Source organism: Anarrhichthys ocellatus, unplaced genomic scaffold (assembly GCF_004355925.1).
Source record: "Anarrhichthys ocellatus isolate YVR2014 unplaced genomic scaffold, GSC_Weel_1.0 scaffold6, whole genome shotgun sequence".
Lineage (NCBI taxonomy): Eukaryota > Metazoa > Chordata > Actinopteri > Perciformes > Anarhichadidae > Anarrhichthys > Anarrhichthys ocellatus.
Window position 1 is genome coordinate 3,659,627 of NW_022280036.1, and position 19,375 is coordinate 3,679,001.

General features: G+C 40.8%; 2 protein-coding genes across 8 annotated transcripts; both read right to left on the bottom strand.

The window, feature by feature from the left end:
• Positions 1 to 6: 6 nt before the first annotated feature.
• On the bottom strand, positions 7 to 6,711 carry fbxo22 (F-box protein 22). The gene is made up of 7 exons (XM_031846316.1): positions 5,977 to 6,711; positions 5,565 to 5,697; positions 5,185 to 5,272; positions 3,116 to 3,214; positions 1,893 to 2,045; positions 1,609 to 1,774; positions 7 to 1,524 (listed from the first exon to the last, which is right to left on the bottom strand). Exons 1-7 carry the CDS (start codon positions 6,105 to 6,107, stop codon positions 1,131 to 1,133), a joined length of 1,164 nt encoding a protein of 387 aa, XP_031702176.1. The 5' UTR covers positions 6,108 to 6,711; the 3' UTR covers positions 7 to 1,130.
• A 107-nt stretch (positions 6,712 to 6,818) lies between these two features.
• On the bottom strand, positions 6,819 to 16,937 carry LOC116382893 (tropomyosin alpha-1 chain-like). 7 transcript variants are annotated; one of them, XM_031846321.1, is made up of 10 exons: positions 16,824 to 16,937; positions 16,280 to 16,405; positions 13,294 to 13,427; positions 11,912 to 12,029; positions 11,759 to 11,829; positions 11,537 to 11,612; positions 11,357 to 11,419; positions 11,065 to 11,134; positions 10,287 to 10,365; positions 9,811 to 9,897 (listed from the first exon to the last, which is right to left on the bottom strand). In XM_031846321.1, exons 1-10 carry the CDS (start codon positions 16,935 to 16,937, stop codon positions 9,894 to 9,896), a joined length of 855 nt encoding a protein of 284 aa, XP_031702181.1. In that variant the 3' UTR covers positions 9,811 to 9,893. The 7 variants fall into 7 exon arrangements, with proteins under 7 accessions (XP_031702179.1, XP_031702182.1, XP_031702180.1 ...); XM_031846319.1 differs by lacking the exons at positions 9,811 to 9,897; positions 10,287 to 10,365 and adding an exon at positions 6,819 to 7,505; XM_031846320.1 differs by lacking the exons at positions 9,811 to 9,897; positions 10,287 to 10,365 and adding an exon at positions 7,413 to 8,726.
• Positions 16,938 to 19,375: the final 2,438 nt, after the last annotated feature.

The following is a 19,375-nucleotide window of genomic DNA, read 5'->3' on the forward strand; positions in this document are numbered from 1 at the left end:
TATATATATATATATATATATATATAACAGTATGGCAACAATCAATGACAGGGCCATCTAGAAAATAACACATTGATAAAGAGATAATGGATGTTTACCAATATTCTATTGTATAAAGAAGGCATGTGCAATATGTGGACCTCATTTAGAGTCTCAAGCTGTACCATCAGGATTTCAAAAATAACCGTTTTTAGAAAAATTTAGAAAGGATACCAAATACATCATCATCTACGCCAATTTCTCACTTTTTATTCTAACCTTGGAAAGTATACCTTGACAACTATTTCCTAAAGTTAGAAGTTGCAGAAGAACTGAGATGTATTTGAGGTGAAATTGAGAGTTTCTGCTGGTCAGTGTCACAGGGCTACTCTTCTGTTTTAGGGGAACTTTATTCATTTAAGCTGCAGGAGATGCCATAACCATGAAGCCCAACCATTAACAGTTGGTAGTAGGTAGTAGGAGATATGACCTGACGTGGACAATAAAAGAGGCACTGTAAGAATCTGACTGATGCCTCTGTGCCCAATTGAACTATGACCTATAGATATCTTGCAAAAGAGTATCAAGTTGTAGGTTAACGCGTTTATTTTTTTGTAAAAACCATAAGTATAAAACCTACGTAACAGGGGATAGCATTTAGATCAAGATAGCCTTGATTGTGTGGAAGAGGGACCACACTCATACTTACATGAATAAAAGTGCCTGCGCTGAATCACCAACTACAACAATAGCTTGAGGGACACACGAGTGTATATTTGAACTTACCTGCACAACAAACAGACCATGAGGTGAATGTCAGTGGGTAAGATGTGCCGGGAATATGGGCAGAATTTAGGAAAACTATATACACATATTTTACAAGAGTGCTCTATCAGATTTGAATACTATGAATATTAAAACTTTGTGAAACTCACTAGTTTTAATAGGAAGCCGTGTTTACACACACACAGTCTCAGAGGGACACAATTTCCCAAATGATGCCATGACATCATCGTCCTGCTTTATGAGCAGAACTGGTGACAGCAATATTCTGAGACTTAATGTGAGCGACACTGTACAAAATGTTTCTTGTTCCCGACTTGCTGTTTTATTTTACTACCGGTTGGTCATTGTGACTGCGGGTCAGTCCGTCAGCCTAAATGCACCAGGGTCATGACTGTAGTGTACTCGTGCTGCAGACTGTCCGTGTCAGTGTCGCACAGCGTGTAGTCGTCTTTAACGATTCGGTCGCAGCCAATCTCGCCGTTGCCAAACAGGCCGAAGAGCGGGGTGTTGGGGAACACCTTGTGAAAGGCGTCGGCCTCTACGTTGGCCTGGTTGTGGTAGTAGTTCTGGCCTCTCCCCACGCAGGCGAACATGAACCCTAGGGTGTTCCTCTCGGGAATTTTGGCTGCTTTTAGCCGCTGGATCGTGGCTTCGGCCGCCTTTGGGTTGCTGACTTCTTGGTCCAAGAGCACAGATGCCCCCTGCACCTTAGGGCCACTCAAGGCCAGGCCCACCACACCATATGACCCCTGGCTACAGCTACGGAGTGAGAGATGATGGGAGAGTGAAAATGCAGTAAAAAAAAAATGTAATATTTAATATTAAAAAAGGACATTCACTCACCAGTGTCTGTGAGGAGAGAAGACACTTTCTACCAGCCCTCCAGCAATGAGCGCTTTGCTCTTGGCCAGAGGCTCCAGTATCTGGCTGAGGAAGTGCACTCCTCCGGTTTTATATGCCTCGTAGACAAATATCAGTACCACACGCAGCTCGGGGTTGTCAACTAGTCCTGGAAAGAAAGTACAAAAAGAAAAAAAGACTAATAGAAAAACAAGGTCTGGAAGATTTTCCAAGTTTTGCATTGCTCTGTTTAGATTGTTGAATTACTGCTGTCAGACAACACTCACCTGCTTCTTTCAGAGCTGTTGGGGAAATGGACTTCTTGCAAAAATGAAAGGGCTTGATGTGGACACCTTCTATGCTTGGGAACATGATGGCAAAGCCAGCCTCCCCCTCCTGGTACTCCCGAGGAAGGCTGGAGTAGGAGCCACTGGGAGTCACTGCACAGAGTAGCAGGCACGAGGTCGAACGTTAAGTTATCAATGCTAACCAGTAGTGGGGTCGCTAGTAGACCCTCGTCATTGCTGACTGAAGAACAAACTACAGCCTCTGACAGACCAGCACATACTGTACATAAGAGACACCAACACACCAGGCATGATTACACTACCATCAATCAATGGCTTTAAAGGCACTTCTAAACAGAGTTTAGCCGACGAATGAGCTACCGTACAAATGAGAAAACATTGTGCTGTGTTGTCATTCATTTACAAGATTAGAAGACATTCACCACGAGTACACCTTTCAGATTTTAGGCTTTACATTCTTGCTGAGCTAACTGGTGTGCAGCTGAATCTGTATATTACAGAAAACATTTCCCTGTATTCAAAATGAGCAAACTCGTTACATTAGCATCTCATTCATCCCCATCCTCCAATGTGTCACAGTTTATGGAATTCATAAGCAGTTATGCAGAAATACAATGTCTAAATGCATCACAAGTCATCTTTATAATACTGTGCAAACCCATCACCGATATGCATAAATAAGAAGATGTACTGGAGGCTATATGGCAGACTTATTACAAGTAATCTATAGATTTCAACATAATCCAATCAAAAGATTTAATTCAGTGGAATTAGATGTGTGTGGCGACCTTGCGTGAGTGTCATCACAAACAGCTGCGGCTGCCATTAAACCTGATTAACTACGGGAGCCTGATCAGCCATCATCCTGAGGAGAGAGAACGTGGCTGATGGAGAGTCACTTCTCCGCAGGCTTGTGATTATATGGAAAAATGGGCAGCACAGCAGCACGCAGACGAGGCAATCTATCAGAGGGAAGCGCCGGCCACTAGTGGTGCTTTACAACTAGGCAGCAGCAGTGGAGATTAATAGCAGTCCTCTATGCTGAAAGGTGAACTATTCCTCTTTCATATACCCAAGACACCTGGTTATCCTTCATTGTTTCTAGAGTAGCCTAGCAAGACGAACACACTAGGACACATATTTGTACCAATACCCATGATTTTTGGGGAAATATGAAAGCGACAGAGAGGAGGAACACTTACAGACTACGCCTGGTGTGGTGATGCCCATGATGTCACAGCCTTTCGGGAAGAGCAGGTTGAGTTCTTCAACCGTGTCTGGGCTGTGGCGATTCTTTTTGGCTTCAGAGTAGTCGAGGGGGGGAAAAATAACTATTATTGAGAAAGGTCACTGTTTTATATACTTATTATTTTAATATGAAACATAATACACCAGCAGAGCATCGTTAAGTGTTGCACAACACTGCTAAATACCTAACATGTAAAATTTCAGAGAGATCTATATGAAAAAAATGCATGCAAATTCATATGCCTTCATTTCCTGTTATTGATCGTCCGGAAGGTGTCAACTAGTTCTCGTCGATAGTTTAACCGCCGTCCTAAATCAGTGTGCAAGCTGGGCCTATATTAAACCGCAAATAACCATAGCAACTACGAAATAAAATTCAACAAACTGACTATAAAGAGACCCTGAATGACACCGTCTGCACATCGTTCTAGTTTTAAGGAAGTAAACAGTTATGATATAAGTGCCATAACAAAAATTCCTCAACTATTTAATGCAACAACAACATGAGCCACTGAAGCTGCAGTGATGAAGAGGAGCAATGGTCACAAGATGAAGCTAACCAACAGGGAACAGATAACTGGCAGCACCATAATATGACCAAACTCTGCATCAGTAACTGGTTCACTAAACAGTTATTATGGCTACTGCACACATAAAGTCATTGTTATTGTTTACTGATTAGTCTGTGAGGCCGCTGTGATTTTAAGCAGTCTGGCCCCTATTAGTAGCTTCAAGTTATTATGTGGGACCCATGAACACAATCCAACTAACGCTGTGTTTCAGTAATATCTACTTATTAAAATGGATGTTCAAATGTGTATGATTTCAAATGTATGGGGTTCTTACAATTTAGGTTTTTGGGCTGTTCAATGGGATTTGTCATTTTTTATTCAATTCTGTATTTCTTGAATATTAGTTATCTATGATTTTAATGTTAAGCCAATATAATTGTATCACAAATTTGCCTCAAAGGGCTTTAAAATATGTACAGAATGAAACACTCTGTTCTTTGAGCCTCATTCGGAAAAACATTTTTTAAGCGTTCCTTAAAGTTTCTACATGCATCCCAAATCTATTTGGCATATGAGACGTCTACTAACACACAACTATTGTACTGTTATGATACAACTAAACCAGGAATATGTTACCTCACATAATTCATATAGGACTTCGTCTTCTCTCCAGTGTTAGAATGTAATTAAGTACATTTACTCAACTATTGTACTCAAGTACAAATTTGAGGTACTTCTCCTTTGCATCAGTCCGATCTTATGCTACTTTATACTTCTACTCCACTACATCTCAGAGACAAATATTGTACTTTTTACTCCAGTACACATTGTCAGACAGCTTTAGTTACTTTTCATATTATAATTTTTCATACACTTCCTGTCCAGTGAAAACCATGCATTTCCGAATTAGTTGGTTTCGAATGTTGGTGATTAACTGAAAGATGAAGACTTCCTCTATTCTCCTACCTCTTAAGGTAAATAAACTACAACAGGATTGGGCGAGCTGGAATATGCATCTTCACAAAGATGAAAACACGACTGAGCTCATGAAAGATTTACTTTTTGGACATACGTGGCTCTCACAGGACGGCAACGCTACAAACTTATGATGATCTTAGAGAATATGATGCTTTGTTGTAGATTAAACTATCCAGCAGTTTATAAAGTTACAAATAGTGCAATCTGACACATTCACAGGATGAAAATACAATATACACATTAACGCAGAAGTAATATTAATTTTAAAAAAGCATATCAAATAGTACAACATTGACTCGGTTGTTGATAATACACACATACGTTTTACTTAATTGAGGTTTGAATGTAGTGGAGTTTTTCCCTGTGTAGTACGAGTACTTTTACTTAAATAAACAATCAAAATACTTCTTGCACTATTGTTTTCCACTAACACAACTCAAACAATTGTGCATGACACAGTACTTGTGCAGTTACCCGAGATATTCTGTCAAATGAACCCAATAAAGCAGAGCATACCAACATCTAATACCAACCTTTATTCTGTTTGTAGCAAAACGCTCGTCCAGTGAAGCCCTCATAGTCTACCAACGTCAGAACGGTTTTGGGCACGAGAAACACTTTCTGGAAAGAATCACAAGTAAAGGGCATATGTTAAAACAGTGTTAAAACCTTTATGAATTGCAATCTGGATACATACAATACTCCACACCTACTTAAATACATGCGAGTGACCATGTGTTTTTACCCCAGGACTACAAAAGAGATCATTCCTGGCTGAGCATGAACAACTTCTACCATTAGAGTGTTGTACATTTGCTATCTGTATACACCATGATCCATATCAATATTGTGCTAACTGCACATGTGCAAAGTAACGTTACAGGTCTTTTAACATCCCCCCAAAAAACCTTACCTCCACCTCCTCAGCCAGGATGCTGCATAGGACGTGGGCCTCCGTGTTGGACGGCCCACAGGCTGACACCCATGTGAGCTGCTGCTGAGTCCTCAGCACTCTACGGGCACAGTTCCTCCACAGTCTGCACACACTGAGAACCACAGACATATGTCAACTACCGGGCGGCTAGCTACCGTTAGCTTGGGAACGTTAGAAACTTGTTAGCCTTTAAGTTCGTGCCTGTGTGACAAAAACACGCTGCACGTAAGTGCAGAAACGTTAGGTAAAGTAAAACTCCTACAACACCCTGGCTGCCACATTAGCTTTCTAACTGCCCTATGTGTATGTGGAAACAGTAGTTTCACTTCCATTCGACAGCCTTTGAACGTTAGCTAAGTTAACTGTTGAGCATACAGACATTTCCCGCTACCTTACGATCCGGAGCAGCGATTTGGTCGGTACGAACGTCAGAATCCGCTCAACCACTTCGGCGACATTGCTGAGTACGTATGCAGCCTTGCTGTCTTCTAAAGAAGCGGCAAATTCTTCATTTTCACCCATATTTTGCTCTCGAGTCGTGGTCGGTGTTTTCCGGCAGACTGCCCAGCTACGACCTTTCACCTCTGCTCCTCCACCGATGTGAGACACCGCCCCCCAGCGGCGAGGAGGAGCTGTGGCAGTTTAAAGTGTCCGCCCACATTTTCTGTAGTTTGTTACATTTAATTAAGGGACGTTGGTTTAAATAATGATTGTTTTGACTGGACAAGACAGAACATTTGTTACACAAAATATGCTTATTTGTGCCGATATTTCCCTTTGTTTTCTTGTTAAAGGCTTGTCACTTCACCACTTTTGCATTTGAGAAATTTTACATTATGAAAAACATTTAAGAGACCATAGTCCGATATAAGGTGTCACTGTCATTTGTAGAGTTTCATTTTAGAGCATTACAAGCACATAAGCGCCACCTAATGATATATTCCTAAGTGACATCGGTCACATTTCACTGTACTGGTGATTAACTGCAGCATCGTACCAGAATATAGTTCGTTTAAAACAGTACCACCTCATGTTGTGCTTCTCATTTAAAATACAAGTGGCACTTCCACTGTACAAGTTTGGTGCTCCATTCTGCATTGCTTAAATTGAGTGACGTATAGAGAATATCATTTAAGAAGATATCCACAGTAATGACAACTAAAGGTTTCCCCTTCATTCCTGCTGAAATTATTAAAATATAATTTGTAATAAAGCCAGACTTAGAATAAAGTATACTTGATCCAACCATTTATTCCATGTTTACTTTTCCGAGATAAAATGGGAGAGACAAAATCAAACAAATACTTTCTCAACATGAACAGAAAGTACAAGAGTACAACGTGGAAACATTTCTTTTACATAGCTGATCAAACAACTGTGCTAAGAATTCCTTCCTTGCTTAAATGGAAGTACACAACATCACTGACACTGAATGAATGTTTACAATACAGAAGAAACAAAAGACACACGAAAAAAACTTTACAAAAGTACACATAATAAAAGTCCTTTTATACAACCGTGGCTTAATTTATGCTTTGATGACAACGATCATGTTCCAAAAAAATGCAAATTCTCCCAAAATATACATGTAAACTTTAAAGCTATGCAATGAATTATAACTGACCTTTGATCACAGTGTGTAATGCAAACAGTGTAGTTGAACTGGAGCTCACTGAAGCAGCGTGTGCTACCTTCTGTAGAGCCCAGTTCTTCAGGGTGAGAAGTTCAGAGGACACTTATAAACACAAGGCCAAACATTATCTGTAGCAGCCGTATATGGCAGCCATCCATAGCCAGAGTAGAAGAGGCAATGTGGGGGGGGAGGAACAGAGCTCGGTCAAATGTTAACCAGCTCCATAAGAGTCTGATCCAGCATCTGCTTTACGTTCAGGCTGTCTTCTTCAGCATGTGCGAGTTTATCTGTCAATACAGCATTGCATTGGTTAAAAATCATAAAAAAAAAACAAAAAAAAAAAAAAACAAACAGCCCAAAGATGCACAGATATAAAAACAGAAAAAAAGCTATGGTCCAGGATAACAAACAGCGTAGTTAGCACTCATTAAGTACGTACATATTCTCAACTACAATACTGTAAGCCAACTCACTGTGAATAAGCTATAGACAGGGCTGTAGCTAGGTTTAGTACAAAAGAATGTCCCTTTGCCAGGATTTAAATGATGCTCATGACCGACAGTATCAAGTCCAAGCACCCTCTCCAACCACTTTCAGGTCAACCAAAAAAATTTGAGCGTCAATTTAACCCCAAATTGGAGACATCCTCCGTGGAAAAACCTCCCCCACTTCTGCCACAAATTATCTCCCTCCGCAACTATTGTTTTACCTCTCTTTATCATCATTATCACAGCTTTTATTCTTTCTTTATCATTTCAATTTGACTCTAAAGCCTAAAAGTCGTACCATTACATTGCATGATTTTTTCCATTTGGTTTTATTTAATAGGCACATTCTCCACATATACCCTCCAACCATATATGACTACAACATAATCTCTATCAGCTAGTATGCTCATATTAACAGATAGGGTGTGACTTCTCTGTACATGTACAGTGGTCAGCACTGCATCCTTCCTGCATTAAACCAAAGCATACTCCCTCCTGCTGTGTTACTATTTAGACTTAAGTGAATTCAGAAAAACATGTCCTTTCAGTTTAGCGGGGGATGTACAAGGAATTCTGGACCCCTTGCGGCATTTTATGCGCCTCCCCCCTCAGATGTCGGCCACGAGCATCTTCACTGACCTTCACCTCATGAGCAACAGCACCGTGCAGAGTTCAACTGAAGCGCTACAGCCCTGTCAATAACCGAGTAGTAAACATAAAATCCATCCTACAACTTGTCATAAAGTTTGTCCGCCCTCCCACCTGTAGCCACAGTTTTAGCATGCAGAATGTGAAAAATCTCCCGTTTGTTGAACGCATTACTTGGTTGAAGCCATGTGTCAGAGACACAGGTGTCTAATACCCTTTTTATATATCACAGCATTAGACAATGTGCCTGGACGGTTGAGATTCAGAAGAATGAAAGCGTACGAGAGCCCATTGGAGTTTACGCCTCGTTTAGGGCTACTCTCAGTTCATTGGTCAGGACGCGGTTTTTCTCAAGCTGCTTGTATAGATGGTCTGGACAATCAGAAAGCAGGTTAGAGAAAAGGGAAAGAGAAGGCAGGTTAGTACAGAAGCTAAACACAGAACAAGTGTCAGTTTGTATTCAAGCTGTTGAACTGCCGACCTCGTGATCTTATGAAGCAAAGTTCCATACGACTAATTACTGAACCTGGACTGCCCACTTCAGGAACACAGACTAAAGTAATAGCTTACTCTATTTGATATTCACAGTTCCGTACGGTCTCACAAGCAGTTACTAACTATCTGTCCTGGCTTCCCATGGCAACATCTCCCACTCATTCCTCCTTTTGTAGTCGCTGTAGCCTTTACTGAGAAGTTTGGTTTTTAACACAGTGATGTTGAGGATAGCCTGGAAGAAGCCTACGTATAAAGACCAAAAGCGTAATCCACATTCAGAGTCAATGATTGTTGGTGCAGGGACCGAGGCTAAGCCAATAGTACTGGACAAAACTATTTCTAAGAGGTATACTTATCTCACGTTAGAAATCCATTCCTTAAAAAAAAGGAGAATGCAGACACTAAAGATCATTAAGAGCTTTAAGTCAGTACCTAATATGTTAAATCCCTGGTGGTGCAGTTGATCCTTTTGGCCACTAAAGTGTGCTAAAGATACCAGGCTTTGGAAACACTTTTTACTCCAAACTTGCAAGGAAGCTGCCGTACAAAGGGCCAACTAAACCGCTTATCAAAGCAGGTAACCGGTCACAACTGAAACAGCCGTATTTCATGTGAACACTAGTATTTCACAGGTAAGGAGAATGAATCAACACCCCAACTGCATTATAACAAAGAATCCTCTCAAACAGAAAAGGGAACAGTAAATGTGAGAGGAGCTTCAGAGTTTATTCAAAAGCTACTCAACAGAACAAAGTAAAAGACAGAAATTAAGAAAAAAAGAAGAACATGGGACAAATAGAAATGAAGAAACAGCGCAAGATAAAAAGGGAAAGGGCTGACGTAGCTGGAAGAATGTTTATTTTACAGAAAGCAACTCGGCTCAAAGGTCTGTGTGAAAGATGAACAAATGGATGGCAGCAGCGACAGCCCAATGTGCCCAGGAGTAGCGGGGCAGTAAGGAAACAGAGACAGGAAGTTGGGCTGTGCTGCACAGGAGAGAGATGACGACATTCAACCAGCTTCTTGAGTGAGGGGTGCAAAAGTTTAGCTGTGAAAGAAGAAACAAAGAACAAAAGTGTTGGAGGTATAAAAAAAAAATTAAAAAGGGAGGTATGGAAGATAAATGACATGCAGAAAGCAAATGAAGCTTATGAGGAAATGTGGCTAAGCTATGGAGAGACTAGCACCACTACTAAATGCAGTAGAAGCTAACCTAAAGGTTTGGGAAATCTAGCCTAAGAATCTAGTCAAAAACACCTTTAGGTCACGCACACATCAGGGTTAGGCAAGCAGTGAAATCCAGCCATCTACAATAGAGCTGAACAACAACCACTGCACTCAAACATGCCACAAGAGGGAGCTATTGTATCTGGTAACCGTGGTTAGTGGTGTCCAGATCCAAGGCACAAAGCAGAAACAAGCAGTGTGGTGAATTACATGGAAGTCATGTCGTTGAGGGCGTGGTCCAGCTCCTCGCTGATGGCCTTGTACTTCAGCTTCTGGGCATACAGCTCATCTATTGTGTCGTATTTTTATAGTATTTTTTTGAAGGATTTGCAATAAAATCAGAAGACAAAAGAAACAAATAATAGAGTCAGAGAACAGAAGTCAAAAAGGACAACGCAAATAGAGAAACCGGAACAAAAGAAAAGGCAGGACAGAAATAGGAAGTGCACATGGAACAGCTGCTGATGTGTCAGATTCCTGAGGAGTCACTGAGAAACGGCATCACGTGCTCAATGACCCTGAGGAGGAGTGCTTGGGACCCGCTGGCCTTCATCCGTCACTACGCCAGAATGCCAAATGGCATTGTGGTGAGAAATGCTGTTGTCCACATGAATAATATCAGGCAGGCCTCTGTGGGGCGCCGCTTTGTTGCTTCCCTCCATGACAGACAACCCGACAGTGCAGCTATTTGTGCCAAGACCTATTTAACTGCCCAGATAAATAACCTCACACTGCACCAACCTTTACAAAAGAGGCACCGCTTCTGAGAGTATCCCTTTGAGAAATTACCAAAAAAAAAAAAAAACAGAGTTTATTTTATATTAGAAGAAAGCTCACTCAACAGGGAAACCTAATTAAGACATAAGAAGGTTACTATTTTTGGGCTGGCTTGTTCATCACAATTGTACCGTCACAGGCACCCCTACATTTTGTTAAAAAATAAATAACTTGTCCAAATGTCTAAAAATGAAGTTGAAAAGACTCATACCCTCCAGGTCATCAATAGTCTTCTCAAGCTTGGCGACTGATCTCTCAGCGAACTCGGCACGGGTCTCAGCCTGAGGAGAGGAATACAGTCAAACATTAGCAGGTCACATTAAGAGCACTTCAAAATATATATACATAGTCAGCATACTCCATTTAAGTAACTATTGATTCAACATTCAAATCACCACAGTTTGAAAGAAGCTTTCCAAAAACACCTATGAAAAAAAAATACAGACGCAGGATGGATTGACTATTTTCTCGAGAGTGAATTATGCTAAATTAAATTAACTTGCCTCCTTCAACTTGTCTGTAAGAATCTTGATCTCCTCCTCGTACTTGTCCTCCTTCTGAGAGTACTGTGGTTGCACACAAAAAGGCCAGAGTCAGGCAAATATATACGAGATGATGTTAAACACATTTCCGGGTTGATGCTGGGTTATTTGCAATGCTGCGTCTTGGGTCAGCCATCCTACCTTCTCTGCCTGGGCCTCCCGAGACTTCAGGTTGTTCTGCACCGTTTTCAGCTCCTCCTCTAGCTCAGAGCATTTGCTATTGGTTCATGGTTCGGTTGAACAAGTAGGATGATGCCACAAACAAAACAAAAAAGAAAAATCCTAAATTGAATTTGTCTGAAACGTTATTTAAAGTGTCAACTTGAAGGAATAGAGGGAGGGGGAAGGGAAGGAAGTGGTTACCTCTCAGACAGCTCAGCGCGCTCCTCTGTACGTTCCAAGTCACTCTCAATGATCACCAGCTTACGTGCCACCTGAAGGCACAGCGTACAGAGTTGAGATCAAGACAGATTTACATTTATTGCAAAAATGCAGTGAACAGCTGAGAAAACATGCCTCCTCGTATTTGCGGTCGGCCTCCTCTGCAATGTGTTTGGCCTCCTTCAGCTGGATCTCCTGCAGCTCCATCTTCTCCTCGTCCTTCATTGCCCTGTTCTCAATGACCTTCATGCCTCTGAATGAAAGAAAACAGTGTGGCGAGTAAGTTCTGGGCACCACAGGCTTAACAAAAGGCCAATATGATTTGCTAATTCCCTCAGGAACGACCGACAAAGAGATGGGTATTTTATCTTAAAAGAACCCAGGAAGTTAAAGCAAATGGTTCCTACTGATGTCTCGTCTTGGTGAAGGACTACACAGACGTTCACATACACACACACATCGTATTACTACAAAAACGTCTGGATACTTTATTTACATTATTTCATAAACTTATATTATATTTTAACATTTTATTCTTTTGTAGTTATTTTATTTATCAATTATTTTCAATGTATTTAAGTGGTATTCATTTATTCCATTTTATTCATTTATTTTTTTATCCACCACTACTGTTATTATAGCTTGTAATTCTATTTTATGACTTTTTTTATCATTTATATTGTCTCGTATATTGGTCTCAAATACAGAATCTTTTTTTCACCATCCACACTTGTTCCGTCTTTTTTTTTCAGCTCATCAGATATCTGTGGCACACTTTGAACTGCACTTACCTGCATGAAAGGTGCTATATAAATACAGTTGGATTGATTGAGAGCATGACACACACACCTATGGTGAGGAGTGCGACTTCATTATCCATGCTGTCGATACCAGCATCAGAATGCTAAAGGCCGCTTCCACTATTGCTCTGGAGTTATTTTGCATCAATATAAAAGACATTTGTAAAGGCAACAACGACGATTCATTTTGCTATTTTGCAAAGAATCATCTAAACATACTACTTTTCTATCCCTGTGTTTTAAGTTAGTTCACACTTTACATCAGTGCAATGTGACTTCCAGCCACCAGTGGCAGCACTGAGCGAAATGTTTGGCATGGTACTCAAACAGCATGAGTCAGGTGCAATCTATGATTTTTAGTATACTGAGGTTTAACAGCAACATCTCAGTGCTAAAGTACTAAAACTTGTTTTCCCATTTGTCTTGAAAGACAGTCCACCCAAGCATGACCACTGTGCATCCTAAAAAAAAATGTCAACAGCCCCAGACCTGATACTTTGTCCATTGAAGCGATTCAGTCAAAATCTAAATGTATTTTTTCATAAAGAGTATATTGCACCAAAACAAATATTACATTAGGTGATACAGGAACTATAAACCTTACAAAATATGAGTACAGCTGTGCATTTCCTGTATAGTACCAAGGACTAAGCGAGGGTCTTATGAGTGGATTGTGTTGACCAATTTGAGTCTGATTTGCAGGTGCAAGGTACCCACCTCTCGCTCTCATCAGCAGCCTTCTCAGCCTCCTCCAGCTTGGTCAGTGCTGTGGCGAGACGCTCCTGAGCACGGTCCAACTCCTCCTCAACCAGCTGAATACGTCTGTTCAGGGAAGCGACATCACTCTCAGCCTAGGAGAGCACAACACCACAAAAACAGTCAGATCAAGTGCATGTGCATGGCCTAACATCATGCATGTTTCAGGTGTTTTTGCAGGCTTACAACATCCAAACCATATCCCATGCTCTCCCAGGAAAGCTTGGGCTGGGTCAGGACTCAAGAGCCCAAGGGAAGGCTGCAGGATCTAATGTGCACATTATATTCGCAGGCAGAGGGGTGGATGTCATTTCTCTTCTTTTAATATAAATTTCAAACCTACCACACATTAACAGTACCTTTACAGACAATTCTAGACTAATTTAGGCACCCTTCCTTCCCTATTTCCTGTGAAGTCTGCAATTTCCTGGCTCACTGTGATTTGGTTCTTTGTGTCCCATAAATAGCAACAAAACATGGCTACAATTCAATATTTTTGAAAAGGGGGAAAAGCAGCTCCCCTGTGCTCCAACTAGCTATCCTGCAGGAGTTTCACAATGGACAGTATTTTATCTCGGAGGACCAGTGCTGCTGCTGCTGCTGCTGCAACGTTAGCCGGCTCGTTACAGGGCTGTTTGTGTCCGGGGCGTGTAGGGGTGGTGTCCCTTCATCCACCCGTCGTTTGCTCACATCCTACCGTGGGCTAATTTCAAGCATGTCCACCTGATACCTGACTGCATTCGAGCTTAAACCGTCGCTGTCTGGGCCTAGCAGCCACGCTTTTTTGACCAGATTTACGCCTAATGCCGTGTGCAGCCTGGAGACTAATTGCCTTAAATAATTAGGGGCGGCTTACCGATTCCCTCGCACTCCTCTCCTGGTTCAACTCCCGCTGTAATAACGCTGCCCGGTCCTCCGCCGCATCGGCCTGGTCCTGCAGCGACTTGATTTTCTTCTTCACAGCTTCCAGAGAGCTCCCACCGGCCATTTCTGCTGCTTTTGTTCTTGTCGGGTCTCAGCTAAGCTAGTTTCCTCTCAGCTCTGTGCGGGCTGCCTCAATGCAGACACACACTCACACACAGACTGGGAGATGCGGCGCGTTTGATCCCTGCCCCCACCGCCTTTAATCAACCGCTGATGAGGATTGGGACGTACCGCCAAACCCCGGAAGTACCCGATTTTACAAGCAAGGAATAAAAAAAATATTATCAAATAAATAAAACGTGAATAAATTGCAAGGATTTCCAATGTGTGTTGCTTTTCAATTAAATTCATCTCGTTTTTCTACTTTTTGTCAATTAGGCCAGAGGTCTTCAACAGGGGGTCGACGACCCCTAGGGGGTCCGCGGAGGTACTGCAGGGGATCCGCGAAAGTTTTGGGTTTTAGACAATTAAAAATAAAATAAAAATGTTTAATTTTTTTTTTCCAAACATGAATGTGTCCATTATTTTAATAGTTCATTATTGTATGAAAGATGACAGGTATGTTTATGCATGGCAGTGGCACTAATAGGCCATCACTCATTTTCGTTTCCACATTTATGTTTAAAATAAAAACATCAATGTGAATAGCTTGTATGCATGATTATCATGCAATTGACAGACAATGTTGATATTGGCATTGGTATCAGCTAACAAGGCCACCCTACTCGCTGTACCTTCCACATGTTTAAAATAAAAACATGAATATATGAACCTGTGTATTATTTTAATAGCTTAGTATTGAATGCACAATAAAGAGGTACTGTATGTTTATACATGGCACTAGGCCCAGTTTAATATAAAACACAATTTTATACAATATATATAGTCGGGGGTCCCTGATCCATCTCTCTATCAGTTTGGGGAACTGCACTGTTGAATTGAGCTAACCCTATCAAAATCTCCACACAATAGACACTGAGTCAGTCATGGTCATGACCTAAATTACTATTGTAGCCTACTGTACATATAATTAATTGTCTAATTAACACAACATAAATCATATTGTTATTACTATTATTCATAGTATAATTGTTAATATTTTTATATTCCTCAGCTATTTGCCCTCTGCCTACCGTCTTTGTGCTAATTAGACCACAAACACTTTTATTTTCTTACTATTAGCGCAATAGTGTATTTCTCTCTGCTATGCAGACACAATAAACTTAACTTGCCATCCTACTGCATTCCAGTGTAGTTTAAAAAAATATGTTTTATGTATTTATTGATTGCAACTGTATGTCCTGATTTAAGCTGTGACTCCATGGGATGTTTGGTGTATTAAGGAAGGGCACTTCTATTTTAATTCATCATCATGCTTCATATTGTAGTAGATATTCCACATGTATAGTCGTTCTAGTTTTAAGTCTATTCTCGTATCTGTGGTATGCATCTGTTTTTGTACTATTTAAGTTTAATTAATCGTAATCAATCAATCAATAAAGTATGTCTTTGTTATCTCAATAATATTGTAGTTGTGTTGTTTTTGTTGTTTTTGTTGTGGCAGATTGTGATGTAATCAATTAAGCGTAATTGGTGTAACATTAAACTCAGTCAATAAACAGGTAATTTCATCAGGGTTGGACATAACTGTAAAGTGCCAGCTGAAACTAGAACAACCACAAATCTGTCGAGGATTAGACATATGCTTGTAAAAGGCCCCACTGAAACCTTACACTGGACCTCAGAGTTGTCCAAATGGCTGTGAAATGCACCGGCCAGTTAGCTGTGACCTTACCAGATACAGCACAAGAGCTAAATTTAACTATCCATATTTTTATACAACCCATAGATCTAATATAATGAATCATTGCATAACTTAATCATTAGACTAAATCTGTATGGGGGCTGGTAATCTTAGTTTCCTAAAGGGGGCCCAAAGGGTGGTTCAAGGGCAAACCGTTAGGCAGTGGGTGACCCACTGGGGCTTCTCCACCAGTCAGTGGTACTGTCAGCCCATACTCACATCCATGGCTTTCTTCTCAGCGACCTCCAGTTTCTCCTGGGCATCCTTCAGGGCTTCAGAGTACTTGTCCAACTCATCCTCAGTTGACTTCAGCTTCTTCAGCAGTGCTATCAGGTCTTCATCGAGCTTGATTACAGAAAAACAGGAGGACATTTACTAACTTGTAGACAGATGCCATTACTATCATACTAAATCACGTGACATCTCATAGTGTCTGTGAATATTTGCTCTAAATAACAAACAACCATTTAGAGTTGCAACCATTCTAGGCTATGAGAACATACATATTATTAAACATTATAGCTGAATCATAAGGAATCTAATAGTAAATATAAAACATTCCCTTTGTCAATTTCATGTAGCCCAAATAACGAAGTGCAACAATGAAAAAAACATGTATTATGATTTCCAAAACTGTATAATCCTATAAAGACATATATCAATCCTAAATCGCAGGACACTGGCCATGCAGGAACCATGCAGCACCGTGCCATTGGTGCCTGTGCGTAAAAGCACCACTGCGGGTTTCACTTTGGGTGCCAACCTGTTTGCTCCTCTCCTCAGCTGCTTTCTTGTCTGACTCGGCCTGCTCAGCTCGGTCCAAGGCGGTCTCCTTGTCGAGCTTGAGCATCTGCATCTTCTTCTTGATGGCATCCATGGCTCCTTATTGTCGGTGGTGTCCGCGCACAACTAAGAAGAAACTGAATGGAAGGATCGGAGCGTCGGAACCGCACTGAACGCCCAGCTGGAGTGCGAGCTCTCCTGAGTTTGTAGTGAGTCAAATATGTCGTTTGGCCAGGCAGTTAATGGATAACCAATACAACTGCAGCTGTTTGTCAAAGCGGGACCTGTCTTTTTTTTCTGGATCTCCTCGGTGATTCGCTCTTCCAAGACATTTGACCACTGCTATGTCTACACATGGGGTATAGACGTCAGGAGCAGGAGGAGGGCACCCCGTCACACCAAGACTTTTCAGTCCACTCCTATGTCTAACACCCCCCCAAGTGACAGGTATGAGCAGAGTGTGAAGAATCAGATGAGTAGTGGTTCTTCTGAGGGGAGAAACTTGCTGATATTAGTTATCACCCAGGAAAATAACCCATAAACTGCAAATGAGAAGATGCAAATTAGAAATAATTGAATCATATGTATTACAATTTGTTATACTTTTTAATTCCGTATTTGCCAAAATAAAGGATGTCAGACCTTAAATGAATGATGTACATTTCAACATTTCAACAGAGAATGCTACTAGAATTAATTGTATCAGAGCTATTCATGCATAACAAATATGTATGATTGGATAAGCCCCTGTGGAAGTTCCTCTTACAATACAGAAGCTTTGGCATTTCCACAGCCCCCCTCACTGTGCCTCTGTGATAGTTCACAGGGCCCCTGGCACAGCCGCAGCTGTCACACACAACCTGTGGCCTGGACAAGTAGATTGTTGAGTAATAATAGTTTACTGTCAACTACAGTAATTCATTTTTGTTCATGTTGGGGGGATTGGACCTTGACAAAGAAGAATCAAGTTCCAAATGTGGCTAAATATAAGTTAATGGGTGAAATGAAGATGTATGCTGCACACACATTAACTAGTGTTATGTAAAACTTTAAGAACAGCAGTGTTTTTTTGTCCATGAGGCATAAAAACCCACACTGACAGTATGTTGTTGTTTGGAGCCTTTAGTTTTAAGTATCCTTCCTTTCTTGCTTGTGTTTTGTTGAGTGCATATTTGTGGGATCCTCCAACTAGGAAAGCACCTGTTTGACCCATGCCCTCACATCCACTCTGACACTTACAGAACCTGACTTTAACAAAAGGGGCATTAGCTTTCTGTCAAATCAGATCATAGTGGTTCCTTTGTTAAATAATTGGGAGAAAAATAGGAAGAAATATCAAGCAGCCTAAATGAAAAGTCATTCCACAATCAATCATACATAGAACTGGATAAATCTTGACTCAATAATGCATGTGCCTAGTTTGAACAACTGAGGAAGTTTTGATGGTGAATTTTAAACTTTTCTAAGGAATATTTCCTTCAGTTATTTGTCCTTTTTCTTCTGTTTTTTTTTACTCCATATTGTATCTCTTTGGTGGTCCAGGCATGGACATGGAGCTTTTTTACGGCAGTCAGCTGTCACTGTGTTGTCATTCCGCCATGTGTTTTGTGGACTGTTAAGCAGCCACCAGGCATGCCAGTCATATACAGAGATCAGAGAGGCTGATGACGCAATCCATGTCACCCTAGCACCCTGGATAGATAGAGAGATGAGCATTGTACCTGTCCAACAGTTAATGATTTACTCCGATTAAAGCTTAGGGTTTTGATTGTCTGTAAATAATTCTAAAATACTTGGGCTGAGAGTTATCAACAGTGCAGACAGAAGTCTTTTTAATGTAACTCACTTTGGGATTTTTATACTCTCTTCCCAGGGCCATGATACATGAACAACACATTTTCGGTATTTTTGCCTGCAGCAAAAGGCCAAGTGGTCATCTTCACAGTTTCTTTAGAGCCTTTTATCACATTGTTTTATTCAGGCTAAAGCCAATCCATAATCTAAAGTCTATTTAAATGATTCCCTTTTTTTAACTGACCATTTCCAGATTAAAAGTAAAATGGATGTATTGGCTACTAGGTCTGAAATGGCATTTCTCCTCATTGTTGCACACTATAGAGATCATTTCTTGAGTGTTGCTCTACTTGAAAAAGAGTTGACTTTCAAGTGATCTGTTCAACAAAAAGTTTCACTGTGATGGGTAGTATAATTGAACCTACACTCAGTATTCCCTTAATTCCCATCATGCAGGAATGTCGCCCCGTATGTCCTTTTGAAGAGCCACATGTGAAGTTCAAAGACCGTTGAAATTGTATTTAATGAGGTGACTATTGAATGTTGGTGGCCGTGTCTGCATTACTCATTTATTGTTGTGAACAACTCACATCGCAGCTCTTTTGTGAGTATTTTTAAAGGGGTTTAACAGTTTGCAGAACAAATGGTGAAAGTAAAACCTTGATGCTGATGTGTCAAACCAAAAATGAAGGCCAGAGCTGTTTGAGTGGTTCATGATAGATGTGTTGAGACAGCTGG